Here is a 21478-nt window from a genome sequence, read left to right as displayed (position 1 = left end):
CCCCACACCTTCTCCTGAGTCTCCAAGTTTTCCCTGGGCCCTTCCCATACCTCTTTCCCTCCTCCCAGTCATTTTGGCACCTACTTGATGTGCTCTGTGCGTCCAGAGCCCTCGATGGTCTTGGCTCCCCACCGTTGCTCTTTCTCAGAGATGTCATTCTACAAAAGACAGCACTCAGCAATAAGTGATGGCAAAAGATGTGCCAGGCTGAGTGAGGCCACACAGCTGACACACATGCCCCCCACGTCCCCTGCATCAGCTGCTTCCTTCAGTCAGGGACCTTACTCAGATTCCTCTCTATGATTACCCCACCCAGACTGTCGTGTTAAAATTAAGCTGGTGAGCTCTGAAATCTCCCTTTCTATTCTGCATCCCTCAAACTTTCTTCTTTAGGTCTCCTACAACTCTGAGTCCCCCCAGATTACACATGTCCAGCTCAAATCCTGGCTCATAGGCCAAAGGAGACCTAGTTAACCTGCTCCCTCAGCATAGCCTGCTAATCACAATGTCAAACTCCTCTACACCTGCCTCCTTCCATCCTCAGCACAGGCTATCACGCAGGCCCCACTCATGACAGCCAGCTGTCCTGCCAGGCAGTCCCACCGTGAGGGCTATCCCAGTCCCAGACTTTTCCTAAGCCCCCTCAAAGGTTACAGAGCAGCCCATATGCTGGCCGCTGTCTTTCATTGTCCAAGGGAAGCTATTTCCACACTCACCACAAAGTCAGGGTCCGTGTCCCAGTCATCACCCTGGGTCTCCACGGAAACAGATACATCATGCCCTACTACAGACTTCCACATCTGTGGGTGACAGAAAATGGGAATGATTCGGTGAAAAACCCGAGAGGAGGGAAAACAAGAAATGCTGAAGTCAGTCATAAAGCAGCCCAATGTTTCCTGTTATTTTTTTTCTTAGAAGAAAATAGAATCTTAGGCAAAGTAGATGGAAGATTTAGGAAAGCGCTTTTTCTCAGAGGAAGGGGGATGTGGATTTTTTTAAGACAAACTGATGTGGCCTGGGCTCATTAGTCTGGAGAGAAGTCATCACGGGCGTAGGTAACACTAAATAGCCTGGTCAAAACTGCTGAGATCCTTCACTTGTGTCAAGAGGCCAGCCAGGTAGTAGCTTGAAGTGGTAATCAGTGAGGGATGCTAGAACATCCCCGGATTCACTGCATCATTTCACTCAGCTATCTACATATGACTTCTTTCATAGTTGTTGAGATATATGTTGGTCCAGCTCTTGATAAAGTGAACATCTATACTCCTCTCTACAACCTGCTAAACTCTATAGAGAATTTCTCCAACCTCCACTCTGAAACTGGCCACTGCACAGCTGCATGTCAGTAGGGGCGCTCAGCTGAAATTCTTACACTGAACAATGCATGGGGAAGCGCTATTTGCTGAGAATAATTCATTTATTGTTCAACTTTTAAAAACAGTTTGTACTTTGAAAGGATATAACTGGTTCAAAAAAAAGAGCATGTAATAAGTCTCTTGTTTTGAATGTTAAGAATTATTAGACTTTTATTAACTAAATAAATGTTAAAGAAAGATTTAGAGAACACCAATTTGAGGGGGTGCCAAACTGTTATTCCACTAGGGCATCCCCAGTGTTTCTGCTGGCCCTGTCAGTCCCGCACGAGGAACTGCACAGGTGCTCTGCATCTGTGGGATCCTGGATCTTGGTGTGAAGAGGAGACAACAGAGAATGCTCATCTGCTCTGGTGCTGAGACTTCCTGACCCTGGTACCACTTGCTAGCCGGCAACTCCCTGCCCACCCTGCCCTGCTCAGACTCCTTCCCCACACTCTTTACTGTCTTTTAAAGGAGCCCCTCTTACAACCACCCCTAAGATCCTCCAGTCTCTCCAGCGAGGTGCTCAGACTCTCCAATTTTCCTTTCCACTTGAAAACTCCATCCTTCTCCAGCTCTTTAAAAAACCCTTTGGAAACCAGCCCAAGGGAAATCTGGGGGTGGACTGGTTAATGAGATGCAAAGAGGACACTGGGGAAGTATGGATTGAGTCAGCTGGACTGTGGGATGAGTCACTGCCAAGAGCAGCTCTGCCTTCCCCTGTGGGGCGACAATAATGGACGTGGGGCACATAGATAAGACTGATGGTCCTGGCTCCTGGGATGCTCTACAACAAAAGGCATTCACACAGGAAACTGGAAAAGAGAAGTTTCAGAAATATTTGTGAGCAATAAGGAAGCAGTGAGGACCGATGTCCTGTTCTCTTTCTGTTTTTCCTCCCAGGTCCCAGCTTGACTCTCCCATAAGCCTCCCATCCTCATGTATTTTTGAAACAAAGGGAAGGGTTTCTGACACAGAGACAATTTAGTATGCTTGAGCTACTGGCCGGAAATAGGGAAGCTGAGGGGTGCTATCTAGAGGTGGGAGACCGGAGAATAACTTGATGAGGCCTGGTGGCCAGGATATCAAGCACAGTCGAGGGCCTCTTCATGTGGCTGCTTGAATAAAGTACACGGACAGAGAGTCAGATCACCCAGCTCTGTTCCTAACCCATGGGAACATGGGTTAGGGAGTCAACCAAGAGAGGGTATGTACTTATTTGCCAGGTACCAGGTTAGAAAATTTACAGATATTAACTTAAAGAATTTGGTAAATCATTTAACATCTCTGATACTGTTCTCGGTAATTCATCAAGTTCCCTCCATTTCTGACGTTCTGGGGTTCTGTGATCCTACCATCAGAGAAACTAGCCCTAATTGAACCACCATGCCTTCACCTGGCACTTGGTTCTCAGCACTGGTGTACATTAGCAACTACTTCCTGGTCTGTTGCAACGTCTCCTGTGGGCTTTGTCTCTCTGCTAGACCATGAGCTCTCCAAGGACAGAGACTGCCTCATCGCCAGTGGTCCTCCTCCCAATTCAGTGCCGAGGAGCAACGGGCCTGAGAGAGGATTGCAGGCTGTCAGCAGAAACCGGGGGTCCTAGATGGCTACTGAATCATGCTCCTGGGCTCCAGCATCCTGCTTCCGTTTCCATCCCCGGGCACTCGTTATGCACCACCACTCACACCCGGGCTGGCCTTCTGGCAGTGAGAGGTCAAAAGCTTACTAGCAGGGACTTCAGCTCTCAGCAAGGACGCAGAGCCAGGTAGGGCCTCTCACTTCAACTCTTGCCCTGTGCGCCCCAACTTTCCCGCTGCCCAGAGTACCCACCTTCAACCGTGCAAGCGTTTGCTCTAAGCTCTCAGCTCCTCACACGGACACCCAGCTCCTCTCTAGCTGCTGCCACTTCAGAGCAATAAATTCTGAGCTGCTGCTTCAGTTCCGTATTCAGGTTTTCTGTCATTTCCTGCCACCCTGTCCTCAGAGCTACTTCCTGAAGTTTGAGTCAGTTCCTTCTGCTTAGGGACTTAAAAAAAAGTATTAAATGCTCTGTGCTTACTCTTTTGCAAGGTTTGAGGGGTCCAGAGGTCATAAAAAAATGCTGCTCTTACTCTCAAAGTTTATAATCTGGTCAGGGAAGCAAAATATTCAACTAGAAAACACTGAGAAGAATGCTGTGCAACAGCGTTTGTGTCCTAAATAGGTGGGCAATTATATATGTTTATAGTAAGAAATTTAGAGAATTTGGTATGGGCTGAAGGGGTCTAGAAAGGTTTAATGGAAAAAATAATTTTCATGTGGATTGTGAAAGGTAAGATTTAAAAAGAAACACTACATTACCCATAGTACTAAAAACTGGGGTTTGCAATATGGTAGATGTTCAAATAAACATTGATCAATCGGATGATGGACAGAGATAACTCATGGGGAAAGGCAAGACATGGAGGGAAGAAGGTACAGAGATCGTTTAGGGGGAAGTGAGGAGTCTGAGCTAATTCAGAAAGATTTGGTCCCAGGTAGCAGGAAGAAGTCTGAAAGAACAAGGTGGTACCCGTTGATGGAAGGTCTTTGTGGTATTCTGTAGTACTGTTCAGCAAGACTTGCTGCCCCTCCCCCCTTGCCTCTTGAAGTCAGACTTGCTCAGGTGACTTTGTTCTGACCAGTGAAATGTAAGAAGTGAAACACATCACTTTCTGGTGGAGACTTCAAGACCAGCGCAAGCTTTGCTATGCTTCTTTGTCCACTACTTACAAGTGTGAATGAAAAATGTTGCCTGTCATATCAGTAAATAAAGGATGTTGCAGCCATTAAGCCATGGGTGAGCCCTGAGGGGACTCAGGATAGGAAAGAACAGGACACTGGCCCCAGATAGCTAAGGTGCATATCAATGAGCCCAGACTCTTACATCTTCCCATAACATAGAAAATTCATTAACTTGAGGTATCTGTTTTTCTTTAATTAACAGTAATCTTTTGACGTTCTGACTACCTGGTCTTTGCAAAATCTCCTACGTATCCTGGCTCCTCCTTTACCTCTTCAGAGCTGTCCCTCAGAGCTATCTGAGAGGCTGTGTCCCAGGTTTAAGTCCCTAGTTTTGTCTGCCAAATAAAACATAATTTGCAATTTTTAGGTTGTGCATTTTTCCCCCCCAGTCAACACAAGGCAACCTGCAACTCTCCAGTGGCTCCTCTGGCAGCCTAGGTCCCTGAGTGAGAAGGTCCTCAACTAAGAATGACAACACAAGTAGAGTCCCATCCATTGTGTGAGGGACCTGGAGTCTTTGACTAAAAAATAATTCTAAAATAAAAAACCCCTGCTGTTTTAGCTACTAAGAATTTGGGGGTGTTTGTTACTGTATCTGACCAAGCCTCTCTTAATCTTGACTGACATTGAGTTCTGACCTGATTTGCTCAGTCATGAGCTCCCCAATGGGTTCAAACAGAGACTGGATGAACTTTGTCCAAGATACAGAGGAGGGGATTTCTGAATTAGGAATGTAAGACTTTAGTCACTTTCAAATCTAAGGATTCTATGCCTAGCATGGAGATTAACTGATTATTTCTCCTACTTCATAACTTATTTATCATGGCAGCACCACAAATACTTTAAGGAAGAGAAATTTATAGAAGGAGAAAAAAATCTTTTAGATCATTTTAAATCCTAATTTTGTCAAAAATAGAAATGATCAGACCAGATATTGTGACATACCATCCAGGTACAGTTGTTTAGAGAAATCATATAATTTAATTAGAGATGACAAGAAAGGCCATCTTGGATCAAGAAGATGTGGTACATATGTACGGTGGAATACTACTCACCCATAACAAAGAATGAAATAATGCCATTTGCAGCAACACGGATAGACCTAGAGATTATCATACTAAGTGAAGTAAGTCAGACAAAGACAAATACCATGTGATGTCACTTTATGTGGAATCTAAAATACGACACAAATGAACTTAGCTACGAAACAGAAACAGACGCACAGACACAGAGCACAGACTTGTGGTTGCCAAGGAGGTAAGGGGGTGGGAGGAGGATGGGCTGGGAGTCTGGAATTAGTAGATGCAATGGATAAATGACACGTTCCTACCGTACAGCACAGGAAACCATATTCAATATCCTGTGATAAACCATAATGGAAAAGAATATGAAAAACATGTGTAACTGAATCACTTTGCTGTACAGCAGAAATTAACACAACATTGTAAATCAATTATACTTCAATTAAAACAAAAAAAAAGTCAGTCCATGTCTCCTTAGCAAATGTCCCAAGTTCATTCCTAATGAGAGGCAGTGAGACACGTCAAGCATGGGCTTTAAAGCCAGATAGATGTAGTTCGATTTACTTATTGTACCTTGAGAAAGCGAGTTAGCTTTTCTCAGGCAGTGACTTGATATAAACACATAACGCCGGTCCTGTTTCTCCCCTATGAGACTTCCCCTCCCCCACTCCTACCCAGAGACCTAATACTTTCAATATGCACCAGACGGTTCTCCCAGGCCCAGGCAGAAACCTGCATGACTCTCATGCCCTGAGGCCCAGCTTGTCTGGTTCAGTATTAGGATAGAATTTCCTCACTCGGCTTCAGCACCCTGGGGTCCAGCGGCCAAGGCTAGAAGGACGCAAGCAGCTGATGCTGGCCACTGAGAAGGAAGCCTGGATATGCAGAGCTCTCTACCCATGTTAACTCCCGGCCACCCCATCCCCTACTTCCCCTACGCACCTTCCTCCCCTCAGCATGCAAACATATATATGCAAGCACCTGTGTATACATTGACACACCACCACAGTATTTCATTCTGAAAATAATTTTATTATTTTACAGCTGTTCAGGGAAGTTCCTGGGTTGCTGTGACCATGATTCGGTCACCACAGAACAAAGGATTAGAGCAGATCAGTCCATCCACCAGTTTTCTCTCCTCTTTGGGTGGTGAAAGCAGGCAGGGAATATGTGCAAAATGAGAAAATAATCAACAGGTAAGGGCTGGGCAAAGGGGAGGTGGGAATAGGCACGAATGGAACTCAAACCTGGCTGTCATTCTCGGGCTTGGCTTTTGTCTTCTCTATAGTCTCCCTCCGTTTTCTTCAGCTCCCTGGTACCACAGGGGGCAGATGATATGCTGAGAAGCCAGAACAACTGTCACAAGAGCAAAGCAGCTTCACACGTCAAGTGGCCAGGAGTGGCTGCCACACCAGTCAGACCTCCCCGGCTGGGAGTCAGTGCCTCACCAAGGACTGGTTGCCAGTGTACTATGTGAGGGCCCACATGCGAGGCTTATCCAGATAACGCAGGAATGACAAGAACTGAATCCCACTGTCCGTAGCCAGTCTCTCCTGCCTTTCAGTGAAAGGAAAGGCACAGGCCACTTAATACCTCAGGACACATGCGATCAAGGGATAAGCAGTGGGATCCTCACCTTACAGACCAGGACCACAAATCTCACTCCAATGATGTCTGAACAGCCAGGGAAAGAGACGCTGTATCCCCTGTGACCCAACAGCTTAAGCCCCTGGGGAGTTCTTCCATTCTGACTCTGTTTGGCCAGAGACCTAATTAGATACCCTATGAGGTAATGTTCCCCAGAACACTCCCCCGCCATTGTTTATGACAGGTCCTTCCCTCTGAAGCAGCAGAACATATAAGGTACACGAGGCAAAGAAAGTATCAACCAAAATGATACTAGACTTCCAATTACTAGGTTTACTGGAACCATCCTCCTGGTTGAGAGACATTCCTCAGCATCTTTTACAGACCATAAAAGATCAGGGCCCTGCAAAATCTGAGCGAATACTGGGCTCTGTAACCAACTGTGGGGCCTCCTCAGATTCAGCAGAAGTGTCAGGCCCTGGGCAGTAAAAGAAAGCAGACTCACTGGTCCCTGCAGCTCTAACCTGTGCTCATATCCACCTCTGTTTTTGCAGGCACTTTCTGTGGAGAGTTGGAGAGAGGACCTGTAAGTGGGAAGACTGTTCCTTTGGAACACGGTTTTGATGTTAGAGGTGAGGGAATTCCAAATTCTGAGGGGAGTGATCCAAAAGGTGAGAACAAGGTTTATAGATGGCCCGTGAAACACAGAACGAGTAGGATATGAACCATGAGAAAGTAGATGGCTGCCAGCAGCGGCACCCGGGTCCGGGAATGACAGAGCGAACGCAGGACCCGCTTCCATCCAGCACCACTCCGGGTCTGAAAGGAAAATTCGAAAGTCAGAGAATTTCACCCTATGTGGATCTGTCCCTTTCCTGATCTGTCCCTTTCCCTTTTCCAACCACTGTAGAAAAAAGGTATCCTGAGAGAAAGCCTCTCAGGGCCAACAACTTGGCAGATTTCACTTGTTGCCTCCAACCTTCCATACCCTCCAGTCTCAGGCCCACACTCCTTCTCCTTGACCCCTTGCTCTTGACACAGCCAGCCCTATACGATAGCACAGTGTCCTCTCCCTTCTTACCCTTCGACAACTGTTGCTTGTAAGATCTATTAAGAGCGCCTGCTCCTGCGAGCCACAGGAGCCAATGATAGGAGACCGGGAAGAGTCCCATTCACCATGCTCCAACCTGTGTTGAGAAAAAGACGAGGCATTGGTTCATGGCATGAGAGGCTGATCAGGTGAAGTCGCCCTGGCCATACTGTCATGTGATGCAGCGTAAGGGACTGGCGGCACGGGCTGCTCCCTCGGCCCCACCCCCACGCAAGGAGTTTAAGGGCAGACAGGCTTCTTTCAGCAGCAGTAGAGATGGTAATAATTACCAGGAATTGACTGCCTACTGTGGATCAGATGCTGGATCAGGTGCTTTACATACATTTCATTCCAAGTTTGAGGCTGGTGTTATCTTCAAAGTAAAGCTTAAAGAGGTAAAAGTACTTTTCCAGGGTGGCACAGCCAGTAAGATATAGAGCCAGAATTCAAAACTCAGGTGTGTCTCTAAACCTCATGCTCTTTTTTTCTGCTACACCACACCTGACTCAGAGAAGCTCATTAAATTTTTTTCCCATGTATTAAAAGCTAATAGGCAAAAGCATCCAAGAAAGATTTTTGTGGGGTTCTTACAATTATACTGAACTGGAAGCCTCTCCTGCTTTCTGCTTCATTTTTTGCTGATTTGCTTATTTATTTAATACTGGAACTTCTCCATTTAATGAAGAAGCTGCCTTTATCCACTCAATGGTTTCTCACAAAAACGAGAAATGTATCAAGGGGCTGCAAGTAAACACAGCACACACTTGATCAAACATTTGTCTAGAGGGATGCACTTTTTAATCGTGGTGGGGAGAATGGAACTCTATTCCTGATGGTTTCTCCATATGAAGGGATGTCCATTAGCCTAAAACTCCTGGACTCTCTTGGCAGGGCCCACACTTTTCTCCAAGAGAGAAGGAACCCTTTAATCTGATTTGTGAGCCTGGAAAGAGAAACTGAACACGCCCAGCCTAGCTCCATCCTGCCTGTTCTCCTCATGAGAGCCAGGCTGGCTACACAGGGCCCCTTCTGTGTCTGTTCCTCCATAAGATACACTTTTCAGGGACAGCCTTGATGTGAGGACAGAATAATTTGGTACCACGTAGGTCCGTCTGTCACCTTCTGTAGGCTAGGCTGAGGAAGAAGGAGATGTTTGCAAGTACTGGTGAGCTGCTTTTAAACAGCGAGTCTGCTGAGTTCCACGAGCACTGCAGAATGCGTGTGAGGTGCTGAAACGACAATGGCAGCACCAGGTCTGGGTAGGCAGCGCTTGATTAGCTGCCTCAATTTCCATTTTGTGTCAGGGCCAAAGAGGGAACTGTGGATGGGCCGAGCTTGGATTAACTTACCCTCACCCATCTCAGGATGAGAACTAGATCCTAATTATTCCCAAGTCTGGCCCTGAAATGCACACAAGCATGATCAGAAAGGGTCAGATGTAAACAGAAGCTGTGCCCCTCAGCCCTTTACCGCCTGATCTGCTCCTCGGCCATGGAGAGGGCAGCCTCAGCAGCCACTCTTTGGTCTCGTTCTTCTTCCAGTAGCTTCCTCAATTCACTCATCTCCTGTTTAGTGTTGCACAGTTGCTGCTGGGCTTCAGAAAAGCTTCAGGACAAAAGAAGAAGAACAGCATCACTAGAGGCAGGACACAGTTGCTGATACAGGGGATACAAAGCCTTCATAAGATTATAAAGCATGGAAATGTATAGAAGATTGTACACACACAAAGACTATTTTAAAAGCATATCTGTCAAGAGATGTAGGAAAATCTCTTAAAGCTGTAGGAAATGCTTTGAGAGATTTCAGGGACTGACTGAATATCTTTCATTTGTATATCATAATATTAGTAAGGTGTGTGTGTGTGTGTGTGTAGGGTTGCTTTATAAACTATTCACACACAATTTGTTTTTATAATTGTTACTTTAAAAAAATATTTATTTTGGCTATGCCAGGTCCTTAGTTGCAGCACGTGGGATCTTGGTTGCGGCATGCAGGTTTCTTAGTTGCTGCATGCATGTGGGATCTAGTTTCCTGACCAGGAATCAAACCCAGGCCCCCTGCATTGGGAGTGTGAGTCTTACCCACTGGACCACCAGGGAAGTCCGGTAATTGTTACTTTTTAGTCCTCACATTAATTCTGTGAGGCCAGTAAGATAAGAAGACATGTTAAATCCATATAGCAGACTCCCGTTCTAACTCGATGACCGCCCAGTTTCTGTATACACAGCACACACTCCGGGGTTGAGAGCTGCTCCCTCACCTCAGCTGTGGCTCCCTCAGTTCTTCAGGATCACCCTTCCTGTGAGCACCATTCTTTTCCTGGGGAGCTCCTGGAGCAACATCTACATTCAGGGGTCCCTAGAAGAAGAATACGTTTAGTAATTCAGTGATGAAAGAAACTGTGCTCAGGCAAAATGAGAAGTCGCTCAGGCATTGGAGAGAAAGAAATCTTGGAGGGGAATACCTCCGTTATTACTCTCTTCAAGTAGATTTAGAAGTAAGAATCTTCTGCTCTAATAGATTAATCTCCTACATAAAACTCTTTACTAGATTTTTTCTTTTTTTCTTTTTTTAATAAATTTATTTTTATTTATTGGCTGTGTTGGGTCTTTGTTGTTGTGTGCGGGGTATCTGTAGTTGTGGAGAGCAGCGACTACTCTTCGTTGTGGTGCACAGTCTTCTCATTGCCATGGCTTCTCTTGTTGCGAAGCACGGGCTCTAGGTGCATGGGCTTCGGTAGTTGCAGCATGTGGGCTCATTAGTTGTGGCTCACGGGCACCAAAGCCCAGGCTCAGTAGTTGTGGCACATGGGCTTAGTTGCTCCGCAGCATGTGGGATCTTCCCAGACTAAGGCTTGAACCCATGTCCCCTGCATTGGCAGGTGAATTCTTAACCACTGTGCCACCAGCGAAGTCCTAGATTTTCTTTCAGATTCTCATTGTCGATCTCTCCTCTTAAAAGTTGAAAGGCTTATCACTGAAATCTGCTGTCTTTTGGTGGAGTCTCATGTACATTCCTGGAGCTACTCTGGTCCTTCCCTTATTCAACAACTCCTCCCTAACTCCTCCTCTTCCCCCCATGTCCTATTTATCTCCGCGCTAATTCTCAGGTCTCCTCCAACTTCAACAACCTCTCCTCTCCGCTGCCATAAACAGCTCTGCCTGTTTTGTTTCTCGGGTCCAAATCTTCCTACAGCTTTCTTATTCCTTGAAGCAAAAAAGCCTTCCAAAAGCCTGTCATCACTATTTCCCACTTACTTTCTGATTTCTCTGCCACCATCTCACTCACCCTTTTCCTTCCAATCCATTCACTCTTTAGTTTTTCCTGGACCTTATTCCTCCTCTCCTCTCCTCTCCGCTCCTCCCCTTCCCCCTCCTCCCCTCCCCTCCCCCCTCCCCTCCCCTCCCCCACCCCTCCCCTCCTCTCCTCTCCTGTCACTGTCTCCATCATATCTAATGAATCCTCAGCCTGAGACCTCTTTGATATTGCGCTTTCTGCTTTATCATCCGCACTCAATTTCCCAACACTTTTCCCAGCCTCTCACCTTCCCACTCACCACTTGCAGCTCTTGAACCTGCTTCTCCAGAACTGCACAGTGATTGAAAAGGTCGCTGTAGTGCTGCTGGTTCTCACGGAGACTCTGACTGGTGTCACAGAGCTGAATGGAAAGGGTGTTTTTCTCTTCCAGCAGTTGAGAGAACTGAAATAGGAGAGAGGATAAGTACTAGCCCACAGGACTGCTCCACTAGTTTCGTATGAGCAGTGCATAAGCAAACGGTCCTGAGTCTTAAGGATCTAATTTTTTTTAAAGAAAGACCTTTTCCCAATAATAACAATAGCACTGTGTTCCTCCAAGATGAGAAAATTCAGAATTTTCCAACTGAGAAAGGAAAATAATCCTAGGGGAGTGGTAACAACTTTATTTATGGTGCCTAGTACATTAACTGAAAAACCAGGAGGAAGAAACCCAAAAGCAATCTAGCAGGATAGGCGAACTAAGGCCTGTAAAAGGAGAAAGGCAACAGTTTGGGTTTAAGTTGAGATTACTAATAAATGACTATAATTCTCAGAGCTCAATATGGCTGGAGACAGAGCCATCACCTAAAAATTCATACAGTAATATTCCTGGGCAGATTCTTCAATGCTGTAGAGAGTTACAAGTTACCAAGAAAGTAAAAATAACGATACTTGGTAAGAGGGAGAAACAATAAATGCTACTGTGCCTATGCATGTAAGAAATTATATTGGGAGCATCAACTCTCATAGGTGGAAACATTTCAGTCACTCAAGGCAGGGCTCTCCTCTAGTGCATGAGTAACAGGTAGTTATTCAGTCTTCCCTTGGATGCGTCTAGTGTCAGAGGCACTCACTATCTGACAAAGCAGCCCAAGCCATTTTTCACCATGTCAAAAATAGAAATTTTTCTTTTTTATATTGAATAAAAAATTGACCCATTGCAGCTTCTACCCAATGACTTGACTCCAGTTCCCCTAGAACTGTAATTCTAACTCCTCACTCGCAGGCTGTCAAATTTTACATTGTGGTTATGATTCACATCCAGATATGTTAACAACCACAGAGGTGCCTCTCTGAAGTACCTTTGTTGGATAATATACATTATATGAAAGGAAACTGGTGTACCTGGCTGCACATTCAATCTTTTCTCAAGTATTCTTTTTTGTAAGTATTCTGGGTTAATGTTTGTGTGAAAAAGTTGAATCAACGTTTAGAGGAGAAAGGATAAACAGTTTTTTTAGAGATACTCTGACTGGAAAGGACATTTAATGCATAGAGAAAATTAGAACAAGAAATCCATGTGGTATGACAAAAATATTTGCACAGCCAGAATGAAAAACACAACAAATAACCTTACCTCTAAAGAGCAATTTTCAGTTTACAAAACACTTTCAAAAGTATCATCTCATCTGAGAGAGTTAGAGGAAGGACTACTATCTTCATTTACAAGTGACAAAAAAGGGATGAGTGATGATTTGTCCAATGTTATGTGGCTAAAAGATGGCAGGCCAGGACTCAGGTATGGTTCTTGACTGCAAATCTAGAGCTCTATCTGCTATTTGATGGTGTTTCATCTGAGAGTTCACCAAGGGAACTTAAGTAGGTTGTAGGTTTTTTCAGGGGTGGGAACAGTTAGTAAAGGAAAGAATATAAATGTTTAAGAAGCAATATTAGTTGGAAGACAAAGGTAGCTGGGTACAATGACAACTATTGGGTTCTGAGACAGAGGGTAATATGGTCCTCTTTTAACAGAGAAGAAAGTCAACTTTCCTGGCCACAGCAGACAGCCCGAACCACACCAAGAAAAACAAAACAAATGAAAAAAACCACCCCCCACCCCCCCCCCAAAAAATTACTCAGTATTGAAAAAATCCAACACATTTTTCCTTGAAAGATCTAGAGAGAAAGCGTAGACCAGTAAAACTCATTGGAAGCAAAAATTCCCCTAACTGGAGAAGTCTAATTGCTTTTAAGCCACCCACATATAAACTGCCTTTTGTAATATCTGCAATGTTCTCTCTAGGATAGATGTAGATCCCTGTAGTTTAGGGATTGACAAACCATGACCCAGCGCCTACTGCATTTTTTTGCAAATAAGGTTTTCTTGGAACATAACCACCCCATTTGTTCGTCTTATCTGTGGTTGCTTCCGTGCTACAATTGCAGAGCTGAGTAGTTGTAACAGAAATGGCATGGCCTACAAACCCAAAATATTTACTATCTGAGTCTTTAAGAAAAAGTTTGCTGACCTTTGCTCTAACTCATAAGCTACTGTATTTCATAATATCTATACTTGTAAAAACAAGAGGGAATAATTGAGACTATATGATACCAATAATCATTCTCCTCATGTTTTTAAGCTTTAAGTTTCATGTTTTAAGTTTGTATTACATACAAATACCCAACTATGCTGGTCGAGATACATATAAAGTCTGAGCATCCACGGAAAGAGCTAGGGCAGTGGCTTGGAGGGGAGACGTTTCATGCTGACAGCCCATCTGCTACAATCCCATGCTAGGACCTAAGAAGCAGTCCTCCTTGTTAGCTGGGATCCACTTAGAGTGAGCTTTAATATCATCAAACTATTAGCTCCATGAGGGGTCACTGTGTATCCTCAAAACCTAACGAATGGCCAGGCTCATAGAGGGCAGATAATAGTTACTTGTTTTTAATGAAAGTGAGTGACCAACCCTAGGGATGGAGATGCCTCCTTATAGCTGATTTCTAAAGGAAGAAATCTCTCTCACCCAGAATGACGGTGATCTAAAGCAGTGTTTCTCATATTTTAAGCGGTATGTGAAGTATATCTCAATAAAGCTGTTAAAGAAAACATAACTTTGAAAATGACCCAGAACCCAGTATATAAACATAAGTAACTGAAACCAAAGTTTTTCAAAACAAGTTATATTCTTTATTATATATTACATAATACGTATTTTCAATCTCTTTTACTTTGTTTTGTAAAAATCACTATTTGCACTATTTATAACAGCTCAAAACTGGAAAACCCCAAAAGTTCTTTAACAGCAGAATAGAGAAATTATTATATACCTACAATGTAATAAATACTATACACCATGAGAACAGAAAAATCACAGTATACACAAAAACATGGATGAATCTCACAAAATAAATGAAGCAACACAAAAGAGAAGATATGACCCTTTGAAACATAGTTCTAAGGTGGTGGCAGTGAAGAGAAGGAGACACAAGGGACTCCTGGGGTTCTGGTATGCTCTGATTTTTGATCTGGGTGCTTGCTTATACAGGTGTCTTCACTTTGTGAAAATATGCCATGCTGTTTTCGTGATTTGTGCGCTTTTTGGTTTTTTACTTCAATAAAACATTTACATGAAAAATGTTTCATTTGCTATCCACTAAAATGACCTCATCATCTATGAACAGCCCAGAATTGCAGTTTAAAATATGGTCCTACAATGACATATGTCTAATGTTCAGGAAAGCAAATATAACAAAGTTAAGATGGGGTCTGTTGAGTAGTTTGTAGAAAGAAGAGGTGTTACAGAGCTATGAAGGGCAGAACCTTCTGGAAACAACTGACTAGGCTGGAAGAGGAACTGGGTAGGATCTGTTCTGGAGTCTCCCCTCTACCCCCCAACCCCGGAAACTCCCAGACAAGCTCCCAACAAAGGGTCTGCAATTTTACCAATTCATTTTGATCAACAAACCTACTTAAAAAATGCAAATTTCTCTGCCAAAGTTACTAGTGTTATCACAGTCTCTGACACTTCAATGCCAATTAGTTGAATTTAACAGCATTTAATAAGTACCTTCTACATAAACCAGGCACTGTGCTTTTCCATGTACATTATCATATGTACCTCAGACTGACCTCCTCTTAACACCTCAGGCAAGTTACATAATGCCTCTGGGACTTAGTTTCCTCAATTGTGACACAGCCTACTGATCTTTACCATTTTTGGATCACAAATTCCTTGGTGAATGCCTAAGTTCTTGTGATGAGAAACTTACACACATACACACACACACCATTTTGCATATAATTTCTGGACATTTATAGCCCTCCTCAAAGCTAATTTTGGGATTCCAGAGTCTAAATGATCACTTAAATCCCTTCTAGTGCTAACATCAACTACCTAGCTGGCTTCCTGTGAAGAAGGCAGAACTAGGGGAGGTGCTGCTAGAGAACACTGACTAGTCAGAGAGCAACAGGAGGACAGTAATTCATAAGAGGGTGGGGGAGGGGAAGCAGATGAAGGAAGAGGAGGAGCCAGAGAATGGGTGAGGGGAGAAGACAGAGATGTGAGGGCACCAAGAATAATCTTCTTTTATTTTGCCTTGGCCTCTGGGGGACCATACGACAAAGCAGCTCTTCCCTATAGAAAGAGGTCCATCTACTCCAGCATGCTCCCCTAGAGTACCTGGAGTGGCATGGCTGGGGTCTGCGAAAAAGCAAGCTGGCTTCTTTAATTCCAGAACATGAGATACAGTGATGAAGCTTACAAATGGAGTGGAATGAAGAGCAGACCTCTCACCTCTATCCCTGTTATCTAATCGCATATGAAAAAAGCCTCTTTCCTGAGACTCTTCCCGTTACACACTAGTGGGAAATACAGAGAAGCTTGCTGGAGGATGTGTGGGGAGTTAACTCAGTATTACTAACAACTGATACAGATGCGGAGATGATGTTGGGGAGGAAGGCTCCTTAAAGGAGTTGGCTTTTTTATTCTTACTGAATGGGTTTCTCCAAATCACTCCCCAGGACTCTCCACGGGTGACGAAAAGGAAATGGACCTGTGTCCAGTACTCTGGGGTTACCAACCCAGGCTCTGAGAAAGGTAAAACTTTGTCCCCTAGTATAGCTAGAGCCTAGGCTTAAAAAGCTTCTACTTACCTTCTTGATTCTAGCCATGGAAACAAGAAATTGAACTCCAGGATAGCAGGAAACACCTACCTTGCTGTTCAGTTGCTGAATTCTTAACTCCTTTTGGTGAATTTCCTTTAAGCTGTCATTGAGTTGAGTCCTAAGATGTTCTGTCTCATAAACTAGGTTCTGTGATGCATCTAGGGAAGCTGGTGTTTCTGGGGATGCCTGCCAGGATACAAACACTAATGAAATTCTCTCCTAATATTATTCATGCTTAAATCCTTCCCTCCAGAAACCCTGCCCACTTCATAGGAAGTCATCAGATGGTTTGCCTAATAGTGGCAGATGGGCACTTGGGTTGCAGGAAGCTGAGGTTTCCTTGGTAGTGGTTACCTCTGAGTAGCAATCCGCATTGAAATGACTCACCTGTCTTTGGTACTGCACTTTGTGGGTCTCGATCGGGGAGGAAGAAGATCTCAGTTCCCTCATAAGACTCTGCAGGTGGCTGAGCTGCTGATCTTTATCTGCGATAGCCATGAGATACTGCTCCTTCATCCTCCTCTCATGAATTTCCCAGGAACTCTTCTCCATCCTAGAAAAAACATGAAACAGTCACAGGTGAAAATATACTTGTGAGACAAAGATGAATAATTGCATATTTAAAACAGTATTATGGGCTATAGAGATGTACTAAAGGAAATACATAACCAGAACGAAATTTATGTTATAAAGAGAACTGTGCAGCAAGATCATGAAGCAGAACTTAAAAAAGAATTGCAACTGGCAAGACTGGGGAAGAAAAGCAGGCATTTGGTCTGAACCCTGAACAATGAGTCAGGTTTCCATAATGGGAAAAGCATTCCAGGTTCAGGGAGCAAACAGAACAAAAGGCGCAAGAATGAATATATGTAGTGAGTTTTGGAATTGTTGTAGTAGACAGTGTGCAGAGTGGATAGGGCAGGAAATGAGGGTGGAGAGGAAAGAAGTCAGACCCTGTGGGGCTCTGAACGCCATGCTTATTAAAGCTTCCTCTGTAAGCAATGGGAAACCACTGTAATTCTTCAGAAGGGCAGTGACATGATGCAGTCTACCATCAGGGGTATGAGAATGCAACTGTAGAGCCTGAAGAATCTAGGTTCAAATGCTGGCTCTATCATACACTAGGCATGAGACCCTGAGTAAAAGTTACTTAATCTCTCTGAGCCTCATTGGTGAAATGAAATAAATGATCTATCCCTTAGGATTATTGTGATGATTAAATGAGATACTATATGTCATGCACCAAACACAGAGCCTGGCACGTCACAATCACTCAACAAATACAAACGGCTGATATTTATTTATCCTCTGAATTTGGCCAAGAGGGAAGCTTCTATTTGACCCCAGCTAATTTTCTGTAGTTCTAGCAAAAACTTCCTCTCCGCCACATTCTTTAGTTCTACTTCTCTATACACTATGCTTGAAAAAAAACATTAGGACTGTAATCAGATTTCTGCAGCATCTCTTTACTTTGAATAGTACCCATGTCTCTATTTTTCCCAATAATACAAGGTTTTATTTGAATTGCATCTGACTTTTTGTCTTTCTCTTTAGAAGTAAGGTAAAACGGTCCCTTCTTTTCTAAGGGACATAAACCTATTATGAAATAATCTTGTTGTGTCAAGAGGTGACTTGCATTACAGTCAGATTTTTTCTTCAAAAAGGCAGAGCTAAAACTTAGACTCTAAAATAAATTTTTATTACGAGGCCAATATATGGAAAAGGCACAGAAATTTTCTAAAACACTTTCTCTGATATTTGTGCAAAATGAGAGAGAATAAGAAAGGAGTGTAAGAGAGAGAATGCACAAAAAAGATCACAAATCTTCCATAAAGCTTTAAGCTGCCTTTTTTTTTGAAAGCTGGAGAAGTAGTTATGGTGTGGAGAGACCCTCAACGTGCAACAGGCGCTAAGGAACAAACCTGATTACTTAAGAAAACACAGCCATAAAAGGGCTATACCTCACTTACCCCTTAAGTAAGAGAACACAGGAACCAGAGCAGAATAAGCAAACCAGTAGCTACAAGTGGAAGAGAAGGTTATTGTATAAATCCAGGCTCTTCCAATAAGCCAATCCCAGTGTCATATAAGCCTGAATGAGATGTTCCAGCTTCTTCATGTTTGGAAAGCTCATTTCTCCCAAGTATTTCAAGAGCAAAAGACAGGCAGTCTTAAAGATATTCAGCTAAAGAAACTGGTCCTAAAATCAGTGAATCAAATCTGTGCCCTCATTTTCTTCTTCCTTCTAAAACTGAAGTAAAATGTCTTCTTCCTTCTCATAATTTACTCACATCCACTTGACATATGATTTTTCTTTTCTTCAAAACTGCTCAAATGTGGAAGGTAAAGAGAGAAAGGCTAAGAGAAAGGAGGAAAAGGAAAAAATGAGGGAAGAAAAAAAATCAATAAGCCAGAAATCATTTTTTTCCTCCCTCCTTTTCTTTTCCCTTAAGGGTCAACTTTATCAGGAAAGTAGCCTTTCAGAATGCCCTGTGAGGAAGTTTAAAGAGGAACAAGTGGCTGCAGAAAATAAGCCTTTTAGAGCATTGCAGCCCTTCTTCGGTTTACACTAGCAACTGGACACAGTATTTTTTTAGTTCCAGGTGATCTGGAGATAATATGGGAGATCTCAAGGTGATGTTCCCGTGTGCTCCCAATCACTTTTGGAGGGCCCTGAACTCAGTGGTCAGCATTAATGTGCATCTGAAGGAAGATGGTCTCTTGATGGTGAATTGACATTCTAACAGAATAAGCTAGGGGAGCTCTTCCCTGGTAGAAAAAAGGACGAGGTTAAAACGGAGGCATTCATCTTTCTTCTGGAGGTTCAATTCCAGAAAGAAGAAAAAGAAGCAGTTTGTATTCCCAGAGAGCAAAAATGACAGTTTTTTTTACCTTCTCTGAAATCATCCTTTGATTACAAAATGTGTTCTCGTATTATCTGGGGAGGTTGCCAACTCCATGGAATAAGGTTGATTTATTTTCACTTATAAGAAAGTCTGTAAAGATGCTGAACAGGAAAATCTTTTGGATGTAATTTCACTCCATAAAATTTAAATGACCAAATTCTACAAAAGTGTTTTGCTCTATCAACTTTGCTTAAAGTTTATTTTGAAAGATCATATTAGTAAAGTGCATGGCATCTAGGATTGTGAAGGAATAAATCTCTTTGTATCTACACATTAAGAGCTCTCTTAGGGATGTTACAATAATTATTTTACTATATTGATATCTGGCATCATGGTAGCCCTTTTGTAAGCTGGCTGGTTTTCTAGACTTCCCTCATATTCTCTATATTCACTTGCCTGTGTTTGTCCTGTAGCAGCAGGTGAGACAAAACAGGTGCCACTTGATCAGCAGCACTTTCCAACATAGAGATTCCCCTTTTAGTATCAAACCTTGAAAGCTTTGGGTTTGATTTTACTAAGGTGGCATGCACCATCTTACACTAACCAGTAATAAAGTCCCAACAATGAGGCTGCAACAATAGGACCTGTTTTTATATACTGTTAAGCACTTATTCTTTACCTTTACTTTTCGGATCAATCTGAGACACTGAATTTAAAAAAATCCAAAATTTCAATTCTAATCATAATTTTTTTCCCTCTAATAGAACATATAGCACTGTTATTCATCTTTAAAAGAAAAGGGCTTGGATTTCTAGATCCAGACAAGATGGAGCAGATGCATTTTCCCTATTCTTCCCATTAAGTATAAACTTAAAAAAAAAAAAAAAAACCCTGGGAATTATATACAAAAACAAAGATAAGACGACTTGGAAAGATGGAGAAGAAGGTAGAGAAGCTTGGGATCCAAGGACTTGAGGAATGACATGGTGGTGACTTCACTGGTTTTTCTTTTTTAATTCTATATATCCTAAACTGGGTGAAGGAGGATCCAACAACTTAGAACACTAATGAGTGCCAAGAAAATATGCTGTCTTTTGCCAAAGGACCAGGAAAGGGCAGACTAGCAAGACAGAAACATTAATGACAATAACCACCCCACTGCAGGAGAACACCATGGAAAGACTACAGCACCTCCCCATCCCCATCAAGAAACCCCTAGTGTTCAGATTAGTGTCAGTCACCCTCCCTGCTAGGTAGTGTCAGAAGAGGCCAATTGGGGACTTCCCTGGTGGTCCAGTGGTTAAGACTCTGCGCTCCCAATACAGGGGACCCAGGTTCGATCCCTGATCAGGGAACTAGATCCTGTTTGCTGCAACTAAAGATCTCGTACGCAGCAATGAAGATCCTGCCTGTCGCAAGTAAGACCTGGTGTAGCCAAATAAATTTTTTTTTTTTTTTAAAGAAGTGTCTGCACTGGACTGTCACCATCACTTTGGTAAAGAGGTGCCTCTCTCTGACTGCCCTCACTCTCACCCTCACTATGGTGTCAGTGGAGACAATGTGTGGAGCCTGGACATTCACCTCCACCCATAACAAACCAAAATGTTCCCCCCTGGTTCTGCAGAGGTAGTAACAGAAGAAGCCAGAAGGGAAGTTTGGACTTTGGGCACTACCCAGTGGTAACAACGTGCCCCTCCTCAATCACCCTCCTGCAGTGTCAGTGGAGACTGAGTGGGGAACCTGAACTTTCACCACTGGCCAGCAATGATGAGGTGCCCCTCCACACCCCGCAATGGTATCGATGGAAGCCATGTGTGGAGCTTAGACTTCTACTCTCACCTAACAGTCGTGAGGCACTGCTCCCTACTAACTGCAGTCTCAGTGGAGTACAAGTGACGAGCCTGGACTTCCACCTCCTCTGACAGCATCAGGGTACTGCCTCCCACCAGGGTTATCAATGAAGGCTGAGCAGGGAGCCCACTGGACTTCACCCTCCTCCACAAGTAAAGTGGCAGTGTTCCCCTTCCCCTGCTGGCACAGTGTCAGTGGAAGCTTACTAAAGATTTAAATAAAATTGAGTCTTAAAACTTATGACTCCCAAATGTTCATGATACAACTGAAAATCACTCATCATACTAAAAACCAGGGAAATCACAACTTGATTGAGAAAAGAAAATCAACAGATTACAACACCTGAGATGACACAGATGTTGGAACTATATACATGGAATGACAGAAGGATTTTTAAGTGGCCATTATAGAAATGTTTCAACAAGCAATTACTAACACACTGGAAATAAACGAAAACAGAGAAAGCCTCAGCAAAGAAATAGAAGATATAAAGAAGACCTGAATGGAAATTTTAGAACAGAAAAATACAACATCCAAAATAAAAAGCTAACTCAACG

General features: G+C 43.4%; 2 protein-coding genes across 9 annotated transcripts in view; both read right to left on the bottom strand.

Annotated features, from left to right (window-relative positions):
- HCLS1 (hematopoietic cell-specific Lyn substrate 1) overlaps positions 1–3257 on the bottom strand; it is a 30485-nt gene extending 27228 nt beyond the window's left edge. For both annotated transcript variants that reach the window (XM_057697482.1, XM_057697483.1), the window contains exons 1-3: positions 3189–3257; positions 717–800; positions 85–158 (exon numbers count right to left, since the gene is read on the bottom strand). In XM_057697482.1, the coding sequence (XP_057553465.1) occupies positions 85–158; positions 717–800 (158 nt within the window). In that variant the 5' untranslated portion in view covers positions 3189–3257. The remainder of the gene's footprint in view (positions 1–84; positions 159–716; positions 801–3188) is intronic.
- Positions 3258–6154: 2897 nt separating this feature from the next.
- GOLGB1 (golgin B1) overlaps positions 6155–21478 on the bottom strand; it is a 76411-nt gene continuing 61087 nt past the window's right edge. For 4 of the 7 annotated variants that reach the window (XM_057696473.1, XM_057696475.1, XM_057696476.1 and 1 more), the window contains 7 exons: positions 16612–16777; positions 16273–16410; positions 11365–11520; positions 10081–10178; positions 9291–9425; positions 7812–7917; positions 6155–7549 (listed from right to left, as the gene is read on the bottom strand). In XM_057696473.1, coding sequence (XP_057552456.1) covers positions 7415–7549; positions 7812–7917; positions 9291–9425; positions 10081–10178; positions 11365–11520; positions 16273–16410; positions 16612–16777 — 934 coding nt within the window. In that variant the 3' untranslated portion in view covers positions 6155–7414. The remainder of the gene's footprint in view (positions 7550–7811; positions 7918–9290; positions 9426–10080; positions 10179–11364; positions 11521–16272; positions 16411–16611; positions 16778–21478) is intronic. The other 3 variants (XM_057696474.1, XM_057696477.1, XM_057696479.1) reach the window with 1 other exon arrangement.

This window comes from Hippopotamus amphibius, chromosome 10, assembly GCF_030028045.1.
Source record: "Hippopotamus amphibius kiboko isolate mHipAmp2 chromosome 10, mHipAmp2.hap2, whole genome shotgun sequence".
NCBI classification, from domain to species: Eukaryota; Metazoa; Chordata; class Mammalia; order Artiodactyla; family Hippopotamidae; genus Hippopotamus; species Hippopotamus amphibius.
The sequence above is the reverse complement of the archived record's forward strand: the minus strand, read 5'-3'. Positions and strand labels throughout refer to the sequence as shown.